The sequence below is a fragment of the Gorilla gorilla genome, chromosome 5 (genome assembly GCF_029281585.2).
Source record: "Gorilla gorilla gorilla isolate KB3781 chromosome 5, NHGRI_mGorGor1-v2.1_pri, whole genome shotgun sequence".
Classification (NCBI taxonomy): domain Eukaryota; kingdom Metazoa; phylum Chordata; class Mammalia; order Primates; family Hominidae; genus Gorilla; species Gorilla gorilla.
This window is the reverse complement of record NC_073229.2, coordinates 49,468,317-49,484,172: the sequence shown is the minus strand read 5'-3', so window position 1 is coordinate 49,484,172 and position 15,856 is coordinate 49,468,317. Positions and strand designations below refer to the sequence as shown.

The window sequence follows — 15,856 nt, the reverse complement described above, 5'->3', positions numbered from 1 at the left end:
CAGCAGGTGAGACGCCAGGTCTCCAGGGCTCCAATCACTCCAGAGACTGAGCCATGGGGGGAAAGCAGCGGGACGAGGATGACGAGGCCTACGGTGAGACTGGGGCGAGGCTCGGGACCCTGTGGAGGGAGGGGAGGACGGGTACTTTGGGAATGGTGTCTGGGGCTGGCTCCAGGGAGAGGAACTAAGGAGAGTACTGTGTCCCTGAGGGGAGGGCCCGGGAACCGGGAGCCATGGAGGGAGGGAGTCAGGGTCCTGGGAGGAGGATGGGGCCCGGGGGCTGGGGCTGTTGCTGGGGAGCCCATGGGGAGTGAAGCTGGGTGCCTCTGAAGAGTTGGGGCTGAGGTCCTTGGGAGGAGGGGGGTATTTCAGGCCTGGACTCTGGGTCCCTAAGGGCAGGGCCCTAGGAAACAAAGCCGAGATGGAAGGTGGCAGGTTGGGGCCCTGAGCAGAATAGGGCTGGATGCTGGGAGTGTCCTGTGCTGCAGAGCCTGCAACCAGTGAGGCCAGGGTCCCTGTAAGGAGGAGGAGGTTCAGCCTGGAGTCTGGGTCTCTGAGGGGGAAAGCTGCTTGTGGCCTGCCGGCTCCCTTGAGGAGTGAGGGGACCCTGAGTGGGCTGGCCTCTGCCTGCCAGGGTCTCTGGGAGAAGTGGCAGAGGGAGTGGGTTCTGCTGGGGGTCCCTGTGAGGAGTTGGGGCTGAGGGTCTTTGTGGAAAGGGGGCTGGGGTCCTGCCTAGGGGTCTCTGTGAGGAGCTAGGAGCAGGAGCTGGTCTTGGGGTACTCTGAGGAATAGGGACAGGGCCCCTGGGGTTCCTGTGAAGGGTGAGGCCTGAGGGGAGAAACAGCAGGGAGCCTGTTTCCAGAATCTGCAAGGAAAAGGGGCTGGGGTTCTGAGGAGAGAGGGAGCTGGGGACCGGCCTCCAGATCCCCACGAGCAGTGAAGGCTGGGGACTCACCTGCGGAGGCCCCCCTGGTCTTCTGGTCTGAAGGGGAAGGAACCCCTGTGAGGGACCTTCTCAAGGAGAGGCTTGAGTCCCTTAGGGCCACAGGGGAGCAGGCAGTGAGGACTCCCGAGTAGACTTCCTGGAGCGGCCTCAGGTCAATCATTGTCCATGAGCCATGGAGGGACAGAGTCCAGCGCACCTGGGGAAAGTGGACCCCACCCGCCCCTTCCCAGACTCCTGCCCAGCCCTCGGCTCTCCCTCCTCAGTGCCCACAAGGAACCCTGACTGCCCAGCCCTCCTCCTCCCTGTGTGTGTACTCAGGGAGGACCAGGAACTCAACGTGCCTGCAATCTCTATGGCTGGGCTCAGGTGTCACTCTGACTGCTGGCCCAGAGCCCGGAGCACACTGTGGCCAGGGGACTGAGGTCCCACCAGAGTGAGGATGTACAGGGCCGCTTCCCTCCCCAGGCCCTGCTGGGGTTGACACCTTTGTCTCCAGTTTCTTTCCCCATAGCCTTGAGCCAGAGGGTAAGGTAGGGCCTGGGGCAGATAGGGGAAGAGGCCATGACCTCCCTGAGGGGCTGTGGGTCTGTGTGGTCCCTGGGGAGGGATTAGGGAGGAGGCAGGGATGAGAATGAGGGAGTGAGAGCCACTGGGAGTCCCACATCCCAGCTAAAGGGAGACTCAGGAGAACCGTGCCAGGGTAGGGCAGGGGACCAAGGCCATTTCCCAGACTGACTGCCTTGAGATGTGAGCCGGAAACTATAAAGGCCTTCCTTCCCCTCCCCATGGCAGCCTGGGTGGAGCTCCCAGGGAGCTGCTGAGCTGCTGACCAGGCCTGGATCCTACCTTTCCTGCTCCCCAGTTTTCCCCTCCTGCCAGTCCTGCCCTAGTCCATCTCCCTCCAAACACCTGAGGCCTGGGTAGGATCCTGGGGCTAGGAGGACTCAGCAGGACAAGATATGCAGAGAGAGACTCATCCTCCACACCTCTTCTCATGTCCCTCAGGGAAGCCAGTCAAATACGACCCCTCCTTTCGAGGCCCCATCAAGAACAGGTGAGCTCTGGGCACTGCTCCGGGGGCTGGCGGGGGTGGTGGGTGCAGTGTGGAATCCAGTATTTGCTTTGTATTTGCTAAAATATTAGTAGGAAACTTGTGAAAAAGAGAAACTCCTGCCCCAGATGGGTGGTGCCCTGGGGGGATTGTTGTGTCTGGAGCAGGCATCGAGGGCTTCCCAGTTCTGGGGGGATGTTCTGTTCCTTGACTTAAGTGCCGGCTTCACAAGCGGGAGAACTCACCCAGCTGAGCCCTTGCGAGTTGTGTGCTTTTCTGTCTTTTACTTCAGAAGAAAGTTTACCCACCCAGAAAAAGGTTTTCTTTCTTTTTGTGTTTTGGAGATGGGGGTTCACTGCAGGCTCGAACTCCTGTGCTCAAGTGATCCTCCTGCCCTAGCCTTCTGAGTAGCTGGGACTACAGGCATGTACCATCACACCAGGCTAATTTCTTTGAGATGGGATCTCACTATGTTGCCCAGGCTGGTCTCAAACTCCTGGCCTCAAGGGATTCCCCTGCCTCAGCCTCCCAAGTAGCTAGTATTACAGTCGTGAGCCACTGTACCTGGCTAGGTTTTCTAAATAAAATATTAAAAAAAAATTAGCCGGGCAGTAGTGGCACGTGCCTGTAATCCCAGCTACTCGGGAGGCTAAGGCAGGAGGATTGCTTGAACCCAGGAGGCAGAGGCTGCAGTGAGCCAAGATTGCACCACTGCACTCCAGTCTGTGTGACAGAGTGAGACCCTGTCTCAAAATAAAAAAATAAAAGCAATAAAAAAATAAAAATAAAGCCTACTGATGCCCACGCTGCAGCATCACCCAACTCTCTAACCCTTAACCCCTCCAGACCATAAGCCCTACCTCCCCAAGTCTCCTTAGCTCAGCCTCCCGTTTCTCTCTCAGAAGCTGCACAGATGTCATCTGCTGCGTCCTCTTCCTGCTCTTCATTCTAGGTTACATCGTGGTGGGGATTGTGGGTGAGTTTCCAGCTGCTCAGAGCCAGGGCAGTGGGTGAGGGACAGGAACCCAGGGAGGGACCATTCCCATAACTGCCCCACTAAGTCCCTGCCCTCCAATGACTCATCTGCGCCTCTGTCTGCAGCCTGGTTGTATGGAGACCCCCGGCAAGTCCTCTACCCCAGGAACTCTACTGGGGCCTACTGTGGCATGGGGGAGAACAAGTGAGTACAAAGGCGAGAAGAGAAGTGCAGGAGCGAGGCGAGGTGGGGTGGGCAGGAGACACCCCCCCAACTCAGGCTCCAGACCTGTCTGTGCTCTTTCACAGCCTTTCCCTGCTGTCCCCACCCCACCTCAGCCTCCCTGAATCTGACAACTCCAGGCCACGTTGAGAACCATTGCTGGACAGTTAGCTTCTTGAGTCCCCCCAGAAATGGGAGGCAGTGGAGAGTCGTGTTAAGTGTATGAGTTTTACAGTTCAGAGATTGGTGTTTGGATCCCCAAGTGGACCAAGTTTTGGTTGTGTGGCCTTGGACAAGTTACTCAAGCTCTCTGAGCTTTGATTTCCTTATCTGAAATTCAAGGGGAATTCCAGAAGCAATGCCAACAGTCCTCACATACAGATGTCCAATAAATAATAAAACCTCAAATATTTATATAGCATTTACTATGTTCCAGGCAGGCAGTAAACTTTACACACACAAGCGCATTGAAATCTCATGAGGTAGGCACTACTCTTTTATATGGAGTAGAACTAAGACCGAGAACAGGTGACTTGCTCAAGATCATAAAGATGATATGAAGTTGTGGAGCTCCAAGTTCATGCTCTGAGCCATTTGTCAGCTGCTGCAATGGTGACTTACTCTGAGAGATCTTCTAGGTGTCTCCCTACCTCCCCAGCTGAGCTAGGGCCAGGAGCTGGGAGGTGACTGGAATGGGCCACGCTGGGCTGGGCCCACTGTATTCTTGAGAAGCCACCCTAGTGGTCCCTCCCCTCCCCCAACACCTGACCAGGCCCTGATGCACATGGTCCCTCCCCTCCCACAGAGATAAGCCGTATCTCCTGTACTTCAACATCTTCAGCTGCATCCTGTCCAGCAACATCATCTCAGTGGCTGAGAATGGCCTACAGTGCCCCACGCCCCAGGTCAGAGCCTGGGACCTGCCTCTACCCCAGATCTCACCCAGGGTCTCAGGTTCCAGCCCCTTAGTGTTCTCTCTGCACCCAGGTGTGTGTGTCCTCCTGCCCGGAGGACCCATGGACTGTGGGAAAAAACGAGTTCTCGCAGACTGTTGGGGAAGTCTTCTATACAAAAAACAGGAACTTTTGTCTGCCAGGGGTACCCTGGAATATGGTGAATATTGCCCCTAACCTCATCACTGTCGCCCAGAAGGGCCAGGGTGGGCACGAGTGGGAGGGGGAGTTTGGTAGATGATCACCAGGTTGGCTCTCCTGGGGAGTGTGGGACAGGCTGAGCCCCATGGTGGTGGTGAGGGGACCTGCTTCTTCATCCTGCTCTGTGTCTGTGTGTCTGTGTGTCTGTCCTTTCACTCCTGCCACAGACGGTGATCACAAGCCTGCAACGGGAACTCTGCCCCAGTTTCCTCCTCCCCTCTGCTCCAGGTGAGAAGCACAGATTCCTTCCTCAGACGTCATCTAGTCCAATGTTTTCATTGTTTGAATGAAGAAACCAGGCCCAGAGAGAGTGAAGTCACATAGCTTGTTGGTGGCAAAATTGGAATTAGCATCAGGTCTTCATTTTGCTCTTTGTTATGTGGCCTTGCAGTCAGACCATCAGTGTTTTGGGGACCTACTATGTGCCAGGTGCTGGGGACAGAGGCAGGGATAACAACTGCTCCCTGCTTCAGCTACATTCTAGGTGAAGAGATTAGAGTTGTTCACAAAGAGACTGTATGAAAATCTCATGAAAACATACATGGGTGAATCTACACACACATTTTTTTTTTTTTTTAGACGGAGTCTTCCTCTGTTGCCCAGGCTGGAGTGCAGTGGTGTGATCTCGGCTCACTGCAACCCCCGCCTCCTGGGTTCAAGCACTTCTCTGCTTCAGCCTCCCGAGTAGCTGGAATTACAGCACATGGTGCCCGCCACCACGCCCGGCTAATTTTTATTTTTATTTTATTTATTAAATTTGTATTTTTAGTAGAGACGGAGTTTCACTATCTTGGCCAAGCTGGTCTTGAACTCCTGACTTCGTGATCCACCCACCTCGGCCTCCCAAAGTGCTGGGATTACAGACATGAGCCACCACGCCCAGCCTGCACACATATCATTTTTTATATATGCACAGGGAAAAGGCTAGAAGGATATTTGTTCAAATGTTATAAGTGAACGTGGCTGGGTGGTAGGATCACAGTTGAACTTTTTTTCTTTTACAGTATGCTCTTCCTTCCAGTAGCAAATGTCTTTTTTTTTTTTTTTAAGAGATGAAGTCTTGCTATATTGCCCAGGCTGGTCTTGAACTCCTCGATTCAAGCAATCTTCCCACCTCAGCCTCTCAAAGTGCTGGGATTACAGACATGAGCCCCGACACCCAGTTGCAAATGTCATTTTTAATATAAAACAATTTTTAGGCCAGGCATGGTGGCTCATGCTTGTAATCCTAGCACTTTGGGAGGCTGAGGCAGGCAGATCACCTGAGATCAGGAGTTCGAGACCAGCCTGGCCAACATGGCGAAACCCTATCTCTACTAAAAATACAAAAATTAGCTGGGCGTGGTGGCATGCACCTCTTATCCCAGCTACTGAGGAGGCTGAGGCAGGAGAATTGCTTGAACCCAGGTGGCAGAGGTTGCAGTGAGCCAAGATCGCGCCTCTGTACTCTAGTCTTGGTGACAGAGCGAGACTCCGTCTCAAACAAAAATTTTAGGCCGGGAGCAGTGGCTCACACCTGTAATCCCAGCACTTTGGGAGGCCGAGGCGGGCGGATCACAAGGTCAGGAGTTCGAGACTAGTCTGGCCAACATGGTGAAACCCCGTCTCTACTAAAAATACAAAAATTAGCCAGGTGTGGTGGTGGGCACCTGAAATCCCAGCTACTCGGGAGGCTGAAGTAGGAGAATTGCTTGAGCCCAGAGGCGGAGTTTATGGTGAGCCGAGATGGTGCCACTGCACTCCAGCCTGGGCAACAGTGAGACTCCATTTCAAAAAAAAAAAATTAGACAATTTATAGCATAAGATGAGATATCCAGTTATCAATTTAAGTACAGTAAGGAGTATCTCAAGTGAATACTTCAAAGTCAAGTAGATCTGAATATAAATTCTAGCACTTTCCAGCCCTATGGTCTTGACCCAACTATGCAACCTCTCTGAACCTTGTTTCCTCATCTGTAGAATGTAAATGACAGTGAGGTGCAGTGGCTCATGCCTGTAGTCCCAACTGCTCAGGAGGCTAAGGCAGGAGGATCACTTGAGTCCTGAAGTTGGAGGTTACAGTGAGCTATGATTGTGCCACTGCACTCCAGCCTGGGCAACAGAGTGAGAAACCCTGCCTCTAAAAAATAAATAAGCTAGGTGAGGTGACTCACACCTGTAATCCCAACACTTTGGGGGGCTGAGGTGGGAGGATTGCTTGAGCCCAGGAGTTTGAGGCCAGCCTGGGCAACACAGCAAAACCCCATCTGTACAAAAAATTTAAAAATTAGCCAAGTGTGGTGGTGCACATCTATAGTCCCAGTTGCTTGGGAGGCTAAGTAGGGAGGATCGCTTGAGCCCAGAAGTTCAATGTTGCAGTAAGCTATGATCATGCAGCTGCACTCTAGCCTGGGTGACAGAGCAAGACCTTGACTCAAAAATAAGTAAATAAATAAATAAATAGATAAATAAATGACAAAGCAAGGCTGCCTGGCAAAGTTGTTGCAAGGATGGCAGTAAGTGGCTCTGTAGGCACATAACAGTTGCCAAAGGAGGTGGGGATAAGGTCAGAAGGCTTCCTGGAGGAGGTGAGATGGAGCTGGATTTGAACAGGGAGTCATGGATGGGATTTCTGGTGGAAAGAGAGCCCTGAGAGAGAGGCACAGTAAGAGCAAAGGTACAGAGTAGAAGGGAACATGGGCTGGATTTGGACAGGAGAGCCTGGAAGCCTGGCCGGGGAGTGTGGATGCTGTCTCTGGGGCAGAGCCTCTGGAGATGTCTGAGTCACAAAGGGACCCAGAACCCTGGAGTGATGAAGTCCAGGCAGTGCCACGGTCTCCCTGGCACTCCACTCGGGTGGAGGTTGGATGGAAGGGTGACAGGGTGTTATAAGAGTTGAGGCCAGCGGAGAGGAGGGTCCAAACCAAGGCACGACAGGGAGGGGAGGCAGGGGATAGACTGGGCTCCACAAGGCAGAAGCCCATTTGTGAAATCAAAAGCAGCCCACTGAGGGATGCAAGGCCCATCACCCTTCCCTCCCCTAAGGGCACTGTGGACTGGGAGGGGGCCAGAGACCCTCCAGGCAGAGCTCCTGGCCCCCAACCCAGCAGCCCGGCTCTCCCTTCCAGCTCTGGGGCGCTGCTTTCCATGGACCAACGTTACTCCACCGGCGCTCCCAGGGATCACCAATGACACCACCATACAGCAGGGGATCAGGTAGGCACCTCCCTCCCCCACATCCTGGCCACACCCCTTCCACCCACAGCCCCATCTGACTCTGTCTCCCCAACAGCGGTCTTATAGACAGCCTCAATGCCCGAGACATCAGTGTTAAGATCTTTGAAGATTTTGCCCAGTCCTGGTATTGGATTCTTGTGTGAGTCACCAGATTCCCCTCCTCTTGTGTCCTTGCCTTCTTCCTCCCTGATCCTCTACACCCTCGCCCAATGTCTGAAACACAGGCTTTGGACAGAGGAGGAGGAGCCAGAGCTCCGAATGGATTCCAAGACCAACAGGATTTATAAGGGAAAGAGGCCTAATCTGGGGACATTGGGTGGTGTGTGGAAAGGCAGGGGGGGCCTCTGTAAGGGGAAAGATTTGAGGGGCTAGGGCTGAACCTCACTGTCCTCACCCTGCCTACAGTGCCCTGGGGGTGGCTCTGGTCTTGAGCCTACTGTTTATCTTGCTTCTGCGCCTGGTGGCCGGGCCCCTGGTGCTGGTGCTGATCCTGGGAGTGCTGGGCGTGCTGGCATATGGCATCTACTACTGCTGGGAGGAGTACCGAGTGCTGCGGGACAAGGGCGCCTCCATCTCCCAGCTGGGTTTCACCACCAACCTCAGTGCCTACCAGAGTGTGCAGGAGACCTGGCTGGCCGCCCGTGAGTGTCCTGCCCACCCCCAAGCCACCAGCTGCCCAAGGACTGCCCTGGGCCATGCCCGGCCCCAGCCCTGGCCCTGATCTAGGTCTGTCTGCCCCGTCCTCTGCAGTGATCGTGTTGGCGGTGCTTGAAGCCATCCTGCTGCTGGTGCTCATCTTCCTGCGGCAGCGGATTCGTATTGCCATCGCCCTCCTGAAGGAGGCCAGCAAGTTAGGGCCTGCCTGGGAGGGAGATGGGGTTGAGGACAGCGTGGACCCAGGAGTGCTAGGGGACCTAGGGGGTGCTAGAGAGGTGGCAGGGAGCCTCAGAGGAGAAGGGAGGAATATAGCACAGTGGTGAACACTGCTGTGGCTTTGCTTCCCCATCTGTAAAATGGGGGTAACAATAATTCCTGCCTTCTAGGGTTGTCTTGAGGATTGAATGAGTGCCTGGAATATGACATAGGCCTTCTAGAGGGGTTGGTGGGAGTGGTGGTGGCTGAGTGGAACGGCAGGAATCCGGGCCAGGAGGGGCAGCAGCTTGCTCCCGATCAGGAACTGCCACACACACCTGCCAAGGGATCACGCTTGGGGGTGATCTTCCCTTACTCCACCCGAAGCTGCCCCAGGTGGCTTCTCTGTGACCCTAGTTTCCTCTAAGGGTCCTGTGAGCCTGGTTTATTCAGTTCTGTTTATCCAGTGAGCACCTACAGTATGCCTAGCCCTGCACCAGGCCCTGAGGACACAGATATGAAAGACAATGTCACTAACCCTGTTGGTCCCACCCTGGGGGAGTGGGGCAGGCCCCAGCGAGGGCAGAGGGGTCAGCCCCCCCCTTTTTTTTTTGAGACAGAGTCTCGCTCTGTTGCCCAGGCTGGAGTGCAGTGGTGCGATGTCAGCTCACTGCAAACTCCGCCTCCCGGGTTCACGCCATTCTCCTGCCTCAGCCTCCGGAGTAGCTGGCACTACAGGCGCCCGCCACCATGCCCGGCTAATTTTTTGTATTTTTAGTAGAGATGGGGTTTCACCGTGTTAGCCAGCATGGTCTCAATCTCCTGACCTCGTGATCCGCCCGCCTCAGCCTCCCAAAGTGCTGGGATTACAGGCGTGAGCCACCGTGCCCGGCCGGGGTCAGCCCCTTGAGAAGATGGACAGCTGGGGCGGTGCCGGTGAACAGCTTTGTCTCCCTGCAGGGCTGTGGGACAGATGATGTCTACCATGTTCTACCCACTGGTCACCTTTGTCCTCCTCCTCATCTGCCTTGCCTACTGGGCCATGACTGCTCTGTATCCTCTGCCCACGCAGCCAGCCACTCTTGGAGTCCTGGGGGGTGATGGAAAACAAAGCAATACTTGCCCTGTAGAGTGCCTTGGTGTCACTGGAAGAGGTGCCCCTTTCTCTGGGCAGACACAGCAGCACTGTGCCTGAACAGAGTTGAAAGGGTGCACACAGGCTGAATTTCAGCCCTCTCTGTGCAGCAAACGATCTGCACAAGCACCTAGGAACAGGTCCCTAAGGAGCGAGTGACCTGTGGAGACCTCGTGTGATCATGCTTTCCTTGACTCCCCTCTGGGTACCTGGCTACATCGGGGCAACCCCAGTATGTGCTCTGGGCATCCAACATCAGCTCCCCCGGCTGTGAGAAAGTGCCAATAAATACATCATGCAACCCCACGGTAAGAGGAAGCAGGGGACATGGAGGCGGGACTAGTAGGGGTGAGGGGCTGTAGGGGCCACATTCCTCATTGTGCAGAGAAGACTGAGGCCACAGAGGGCAAGAAACTTGTGCAAGGTCACACACTCAACCCCCAGCAGAGCTAGAAGAAACCAGTTCCCAGAATACCTGGTACTCCTGTTGAGCCATCCATCATGTGGGGAAGGAAACTGAGGCTGGGAGAGACAGCCCTGGATACCAGGACTTACTCCACCCCTCCCCAGGACATTGCTCTGACTTGAGGACCATCAACCACTTCACCCTCTGAGTCTCAGCCTACTCCTGTTTGTTTGTTTGTTTGTTTGTTTTGAGACAGGGTCTTGCTCTGTTGCCCAGGCTGGAGTGCAGCAGTGCAATCTCAGCTCACTGCAACCTCCATCCCCCAGGCTCAAGCAATCTTCCCACCTCAGCCTCCTGAGCAGCTGGGACTACTAGAGTACGACACCACGCCAGGCTAATTTTAAGCTTTTTGTAGAGGCAAGGTCTTGCTGTGTTACCCGGGCTGGTCTTGAACTCCTGGGGTTGCCCCGATGTAGTCAGGTACCCAAGCGATCCTCTGGCTTAACCTCCCAAAGTACTGGGATTATAGGAGTGAGCCACCACACGCAGCTCCATTCCTCTGTAAAATGAGGATAATTATAATAGCCATCCCTGGGGTGGCTGAGAAGATGAAATGACTTTGGGCACATAAAGTGCTTAGTACAATGCCTGGCACCTGATAAGAGCTCAATAACAGGTTGAATTGTATTGTATTGTTAAGTCTTACTCCCTTGGAACACAGAGCCCTAGGTAGTAGCCAGGTGAGACTCCCTGCGGGGGACCCGAGAGAGAAGCTGCTTCCAAAATTCCCCTGTGAGGTTCCCCGGGAGTGGCGCTGGGCTGCTGGGAATTTACTCTTCTCAAACCTGTCATATCCCACCTCGTCTGAGCTGGGAACATGAGCTGTGCTGCAGGCATTAGCCCCACCCCTATTAAAAAGGGGAGGTTTGGCGGGCGCGGGCTCATGCCTGTAATCCCAGCACTTAGGAGGCCGAGGTGGGCGGATCACCTGAGGTCAGGAGTTTGAGACCAGCCTGGCCAACATGACAAAACCCTGTCTCCACTAAAAGTGCAAAAATTAGCCAGGCATGGTAGCAGGTGCCTGTAATCCCAGCTACCCAGTAGGCTGAGGCAGGAGAATTGCTTGAACTCGGGAGGCGGAGGTTGCAGTGAGCTGAGATCGCGCCATTGCACTGCAGCCTGGGCGGCGAGACTCCGTCTCAAAAAAAAAAAAAAAAAAAAAAAGGAGGTTTATTTACATGTACAGAGGACCCACTATGTGCCAGGCACTGGGTATACAAAGCCCAAAATGATGTGGTTCTTTTTCTTTTTCTTTTTTTTCTTTTTTAATGAAAAAAAGGCTGTTACACAGGCTGGAGTGCAGTGATACGATCATGGCTCACTGAAGCCTTGATCTCCCAGGCTCAAGTGATCTTCTCACCTCAGTCTCCCAAGTAGCTGGGACTACACACAAGTGCCACCATGCCCGGCTAATTTTTTTTTTTTTAAGAGATGGGGTTTCACTGTGTTGCCCAGGCTGGTCTCAAACAAATGGGCTCAAGCAATTTGCCTGCTTCAGCCTCCAAAAGTGTTGGGATTATACACGTGAGCAACTGCACTGGGTATGACGTGAGTGTTGTTTTCAACTTGCTTGTGATCTAGCAGTAAAGACTGACAGAAGGCCTGGCGCAGTGGCTCACACCTGTAATCCCAGCACTTTGGGAGGCCAAGGCAGGTGAATCATGAGGTCCAGAGTTCGAGACCAACCTGGCCAATATGGTGACAGAGTGAGACTCCATCTCAAAAAAAAAAAAAAAGATTTTTTGATTAGCCAGGCATGGTGGCACACACCTGCAGTCCCAGCTACTTGTGAGGTTGAAGCAGGAGGATTGCTTGAACACGGGAGGCAGAGGTTGCAGTGAGCTGAGATTGAGCCACTGCACTCCAGCCTGGGCAACAGAGCGAGACCCTGTGTCAAAAAAAATTTTTTTTGGTTATATTTGCTAGAAAGGGTTGCTTTTTAATTTGTGACTTTTTACTTTTTATTATGGGAATTTTTAAACATATGCAAAAGTAGAGATGATAGCACAGTGAGTTCCCTGTACCCAGATTCCACAACCCTCAACTTTTTGCTATTCTTATTTCATCTATATCCTCACCTATAATTTTTTTTTTTTTTTGAGACGGAGTTTTGCTCTTGTCTCCCAGGCTGGAGTGCAGTGGCGCGATCTCGGCCCACTGCAACCTCTGCCTCCTGGGTTCAAGCAATTATCCTGCCTCAGCCTCCTGAATAGCTGGGATTATAGGCGTCTGCCACCACACCCGGCTAATTTTTTGTATTTTCAGTAGAGATGGGATTTCACCATGTTGGCCAAGCTAGTCTTGAACTCCTGACCTCAGGTGATCCGCCCACCTCGGCCTCCCAAAGTGCTGAGATTACAGGCATAAGCCACTGCACCCACCTCATAAATTTTTTTTTCTGGAGACGTTTAAGGCAAATTCTGGACATCATGCCATTTCACCTGTACATACATCGAGATGGATCTCAACAGATAAGAACTGTTTAAAAGCATAGCCACTATATCATTATCACATCTCACAAAATTAACAATAATTCCTTAATATCATCAAATACCCAGCCTGTTCAATTTGCTGGAAAGGGTTTTGGTAGACGTTGCAGAGGCTGCTCTGGAATGGGAATGCTGAGTGAGTGCCTTCCCCTCTGATTGAGACTGAGGGAGCTGATTATGCTTATGCTATAGGCAGACCAAACTGAGTTTGAGCCTGGAGATGGAACTCTCCGACAGAACTTGACTCCCGCAGTCCAGAGAAGCTGCTACTTCCCACCTGTCAACTCTGGGAGGGGCAGGAGCTACTGGGAATGGGATGCCCAGGCTCCATACTGAGGCCCCCGATGCCTGAGCCTACTCTATCCCCGTCTACCCTCCCAGGCCCAGCTTGTGAACTCCTCGTGCCCAGGACTGATGTGCGTCTTCCAGGGCTACTCATCCAAAGGCCTAATCCAACGTTCTGTCTTCAATCTGCAAATCTATGGGGTCCTGGGGCTCTTCTGGACCCTTAACTGGGTACTGGCCCTGGGCCAGTGCGTCCTCGCTGGAGCCTTTGCCTCCTTCTACTGGGCCTTCCACAAGCCCCAGGACATCCCTACCTTCCCCTTAATCTCTGCCTTCATCCGCACACTCCGGTAAGGATGGGGCAGGGGCCTGGTCATTGTAGGCACGGGGGCCCCAGGGATCCTGGAGCTGTCTCTGACTGCATAACACCCTCTGCAGTTACCACACTGGGTCATTGGCATTTGGAGCCCTCATCCTGACCCTTGTGCAGATAGCCCGGGTCATCTTGGAGTATATTGACCACAAGCTCAGAGGTGAGTCTGGAGTCGGAGTAGGAGTCAGGAGCTGGGGAAGGCCATTAGGGAGGGGCAGTGACCAAACATGAGCCTTCCTCGCTCCCAGGAGTGCAGAACCCTGTAGCCCGCTGCATCATGTGCTGTTTCAAGTGCTGCCTCTGGTGTCTGGAAAAATTTATCAAGTTCCTAAACCGCAATGCATACATCATGGTGAGCTACACTGCAAGCAACCCTTTGTTCTGGTGCCCTTTGGTCTAGACACCCCCATCCTGGTCCAGGCAGCTCGCCTTGGTAACTCTGACCTTTCCACCTCCCTCAGATCGCCATCTACGGGAAGAATTTCTGTATCTCAGCCAAAAATGCGTTCATGCTACTCATGCGAAACATTGTCAGGTTAGGCTGTTCCCCACCCCCTTTGTGGCTCCCTCCTCTGATCTCCCACCCAAGGCTGGCTTCGTGGGCGTGCTGTGCTCAGTCGGGCCCTAGACTTAGTTTAGTGCTCTGCTCTTGCCATCTTGAAACGTGAACAATTTTCATTTTGCACCAGTCCCCACAAATTACGAAGCCAATTTTACTCTCAGCATTGCCAGGCCTCTCACCCTCAACCTCCCCTAACTTCTGGCACAGGGTGGTCGTCCTGGATAAAGTCACAGACCTGCTGCTGTTCTTTGGGAAGCTGCTGGTGGTAGGAGGCGTGGGTAAGGGACCAGAAGCTGTGGGGACAGAGGGTAGGGGTGCTGGGCAGCTGAAGAGGTGGCCTCAGAGGTGCAGCACTAACCCCCAGAATTATTTCACAGGGGTCCTGTCCTTCTTTTTTTTCTCTGGTCGCATCCCGGGGCTGGGTAAAGACTTTAAGAGCCCCCACCTCAACTACTACTGGCTGCCCATCATGGTGAGCGACTCCCCTCTCTGCCGCTCCACCCCCAACTCCCCAGAGGAACCCAATAACCCCAACGGGTCATGTCTTCCAGACCTCCATCCTGGGGGCCTATGTCATCGCCAGCGGCTTCTTCAGCGTTTTCGGCATGTGTGTGGACACGCTCTTCCTCTGCTTCCGTGAGTGACACCCCCAGCCACCTGTCCCCAACCTTAAAGTACTGAGCCGTTCAAGCATTTTTTTTTTTTTTTGGAGATTTGGTGCTTCTAGAAACAATGCCTTTGTGAGCTAAACGAACAAGAGGGAGCTTCTTGTGACATCCTGAGGCCAGGCGTTTAGGGAAGAAGGAAGAGAGTGAGCCCCCAGGCCGGTAGGCTCTCCAAAGAAGGAGCATTCTGATGGAGAGGTCTCTGCTATCTTCCCTAAGAAATCTCGGGTAGAAGTCAGCCATTAGAGGCCGGGCACGGTGGCTCACGCCTGTCATGCCAGCACTTTGGAGGGCCGAGGTGGGCAGATCAGCCTGAGGTCAGGAGTTCCAGACCAGCCTGGCCCACATGGTGAAACCGCTCTCTACTAAAAATACAAAAAATTAGCTGGGCGCGGTGGCGGGCGCCTGTAATCCCAGCCACTTGGGAGGCTGAAGCAGGAGAATCGCTTGAACTCAGGAGGCGGAGGTTGCAGCGAGCCGAGATTGCGCTACTGCACTTCAGCTTGGGCGACAGCGAGACTCCGTCTCAAAACAAAGAAAAAAGATTAAAAAAAAAAAAAAAGAGCCATTAGAGAGACTTCCCAGCAGGTGGCTGTAGCGGCAGGGGATTTTCTTACTCTACAGCATGCATCCATTCAGGGTTTGCCAGTCTCCTCCTAAGCGACTGACATGCATTTTTTCCGCTAATTCTTATCATCGCTCTATGCAACATAATATTCCCGACCCCACTTCACATGAGGAAACTGAGATTACATAACCTGCCCGGGGGTAAGGGTGGTGGTGCAGCTTGGATTCCAAATCCCGCAAGCAGCTTGCCTCCCAGTCCCCGATTTCCTGGCCCCAGGGTCCGCTCTAACCGGTCTCTGTTGCGGCTCAGTGGAAGACCTGGAGCGGAACAATGGCTCCCTGGACCGGCCCTACTATATGTCCAAGAACCTTCTAAAGATTCTGGGCAAGAAGAACGAGGCGCCCCCGGACAACAAGAAGAGGAAGAAGTGACAGCTCCGGCCCTGATCCAGGACTGCACCCCACCCCCACCGTCCAGCCATCCAACCTCACTTCGCCTTACAGGTCTCCATTTTGTGGTAAAAAAAAAGGTTTTAGGCCAGGCGCCGTGGCTCACGCCTGTAATCCAACACTTTGAGAGGCCGAGGCGGGCGGATCACCTGAGTCAGGAGTTTGAGACCAGCCTGGCCAACATGGTGAAACCTCCGTCTCTACTAAAAATACAAAAATTAGCCGAGAGTGGTGGCATGCACCTGTCATCCCAGCTACTCGGGAGGCTGAGGCAGGAGAATCGCTTGAACCCGGGAGGCAGAGGTTGCAGTGAGCCGAGATCGCGCCACTGCACTCCAACCTGGGTGACAGACTCTGTCTCCAAAACAAAACAAACAAACAAAAAGATTTTATTAAAGATATTTTGTTAACTCAGTAAATCTGTGACTCATTCTCTCCACGACGAGA

The 15,856-nt window shown here is 53.5% G+C and overlaps 1 protein-coding gene across 1 annotated transcript; it reads left to right on the top strand.

The window, feature by feature from the left end:
* The first annotated feature begins 29 nt into the window (after window positions 1-29).
* Window positions 30-15,818, top strand: SLC44A4 (solute carrier family 44 member 4). Its single transcript, XM_004043708.5, has 21 exons — window positions 30-93; window positions 1,952-2,000; window positions 2,900-2,973; window positions 3,099-3,177; window positions 4,001-4,100; window positions 4,183-4,308; window positions 4,517-4,577; window positions 7,457-7,544; window positions 7,621-7,704; window positions 7,971-8,206; window positions 8,316-8,415; window positions 9,378-9,470; window positions 9,758-9,860; window positions 12,889-13,142; window positions 13,231-13,325; window positions 13,414-13,517; window positions 13,627-13,700; window positions 13,935-14,005; window positions 14,105-14,199; window positions 14,279-14,363; window positions 15,270-15,818. The coding sequence occupies exons 1-21, from the start codon at window positions 54-56 to the stop codon at window positions 15,389-15,391; spliced, it is 2,133 nt and encodes a 710-aa protein (XP_004043756.3). The 5' UTR covers window positions 30-53; the 3' UTR covers window positions 15,392-15,818.
* Window positions 15,819-15,856: the final 38 nt, after the last annotated feature.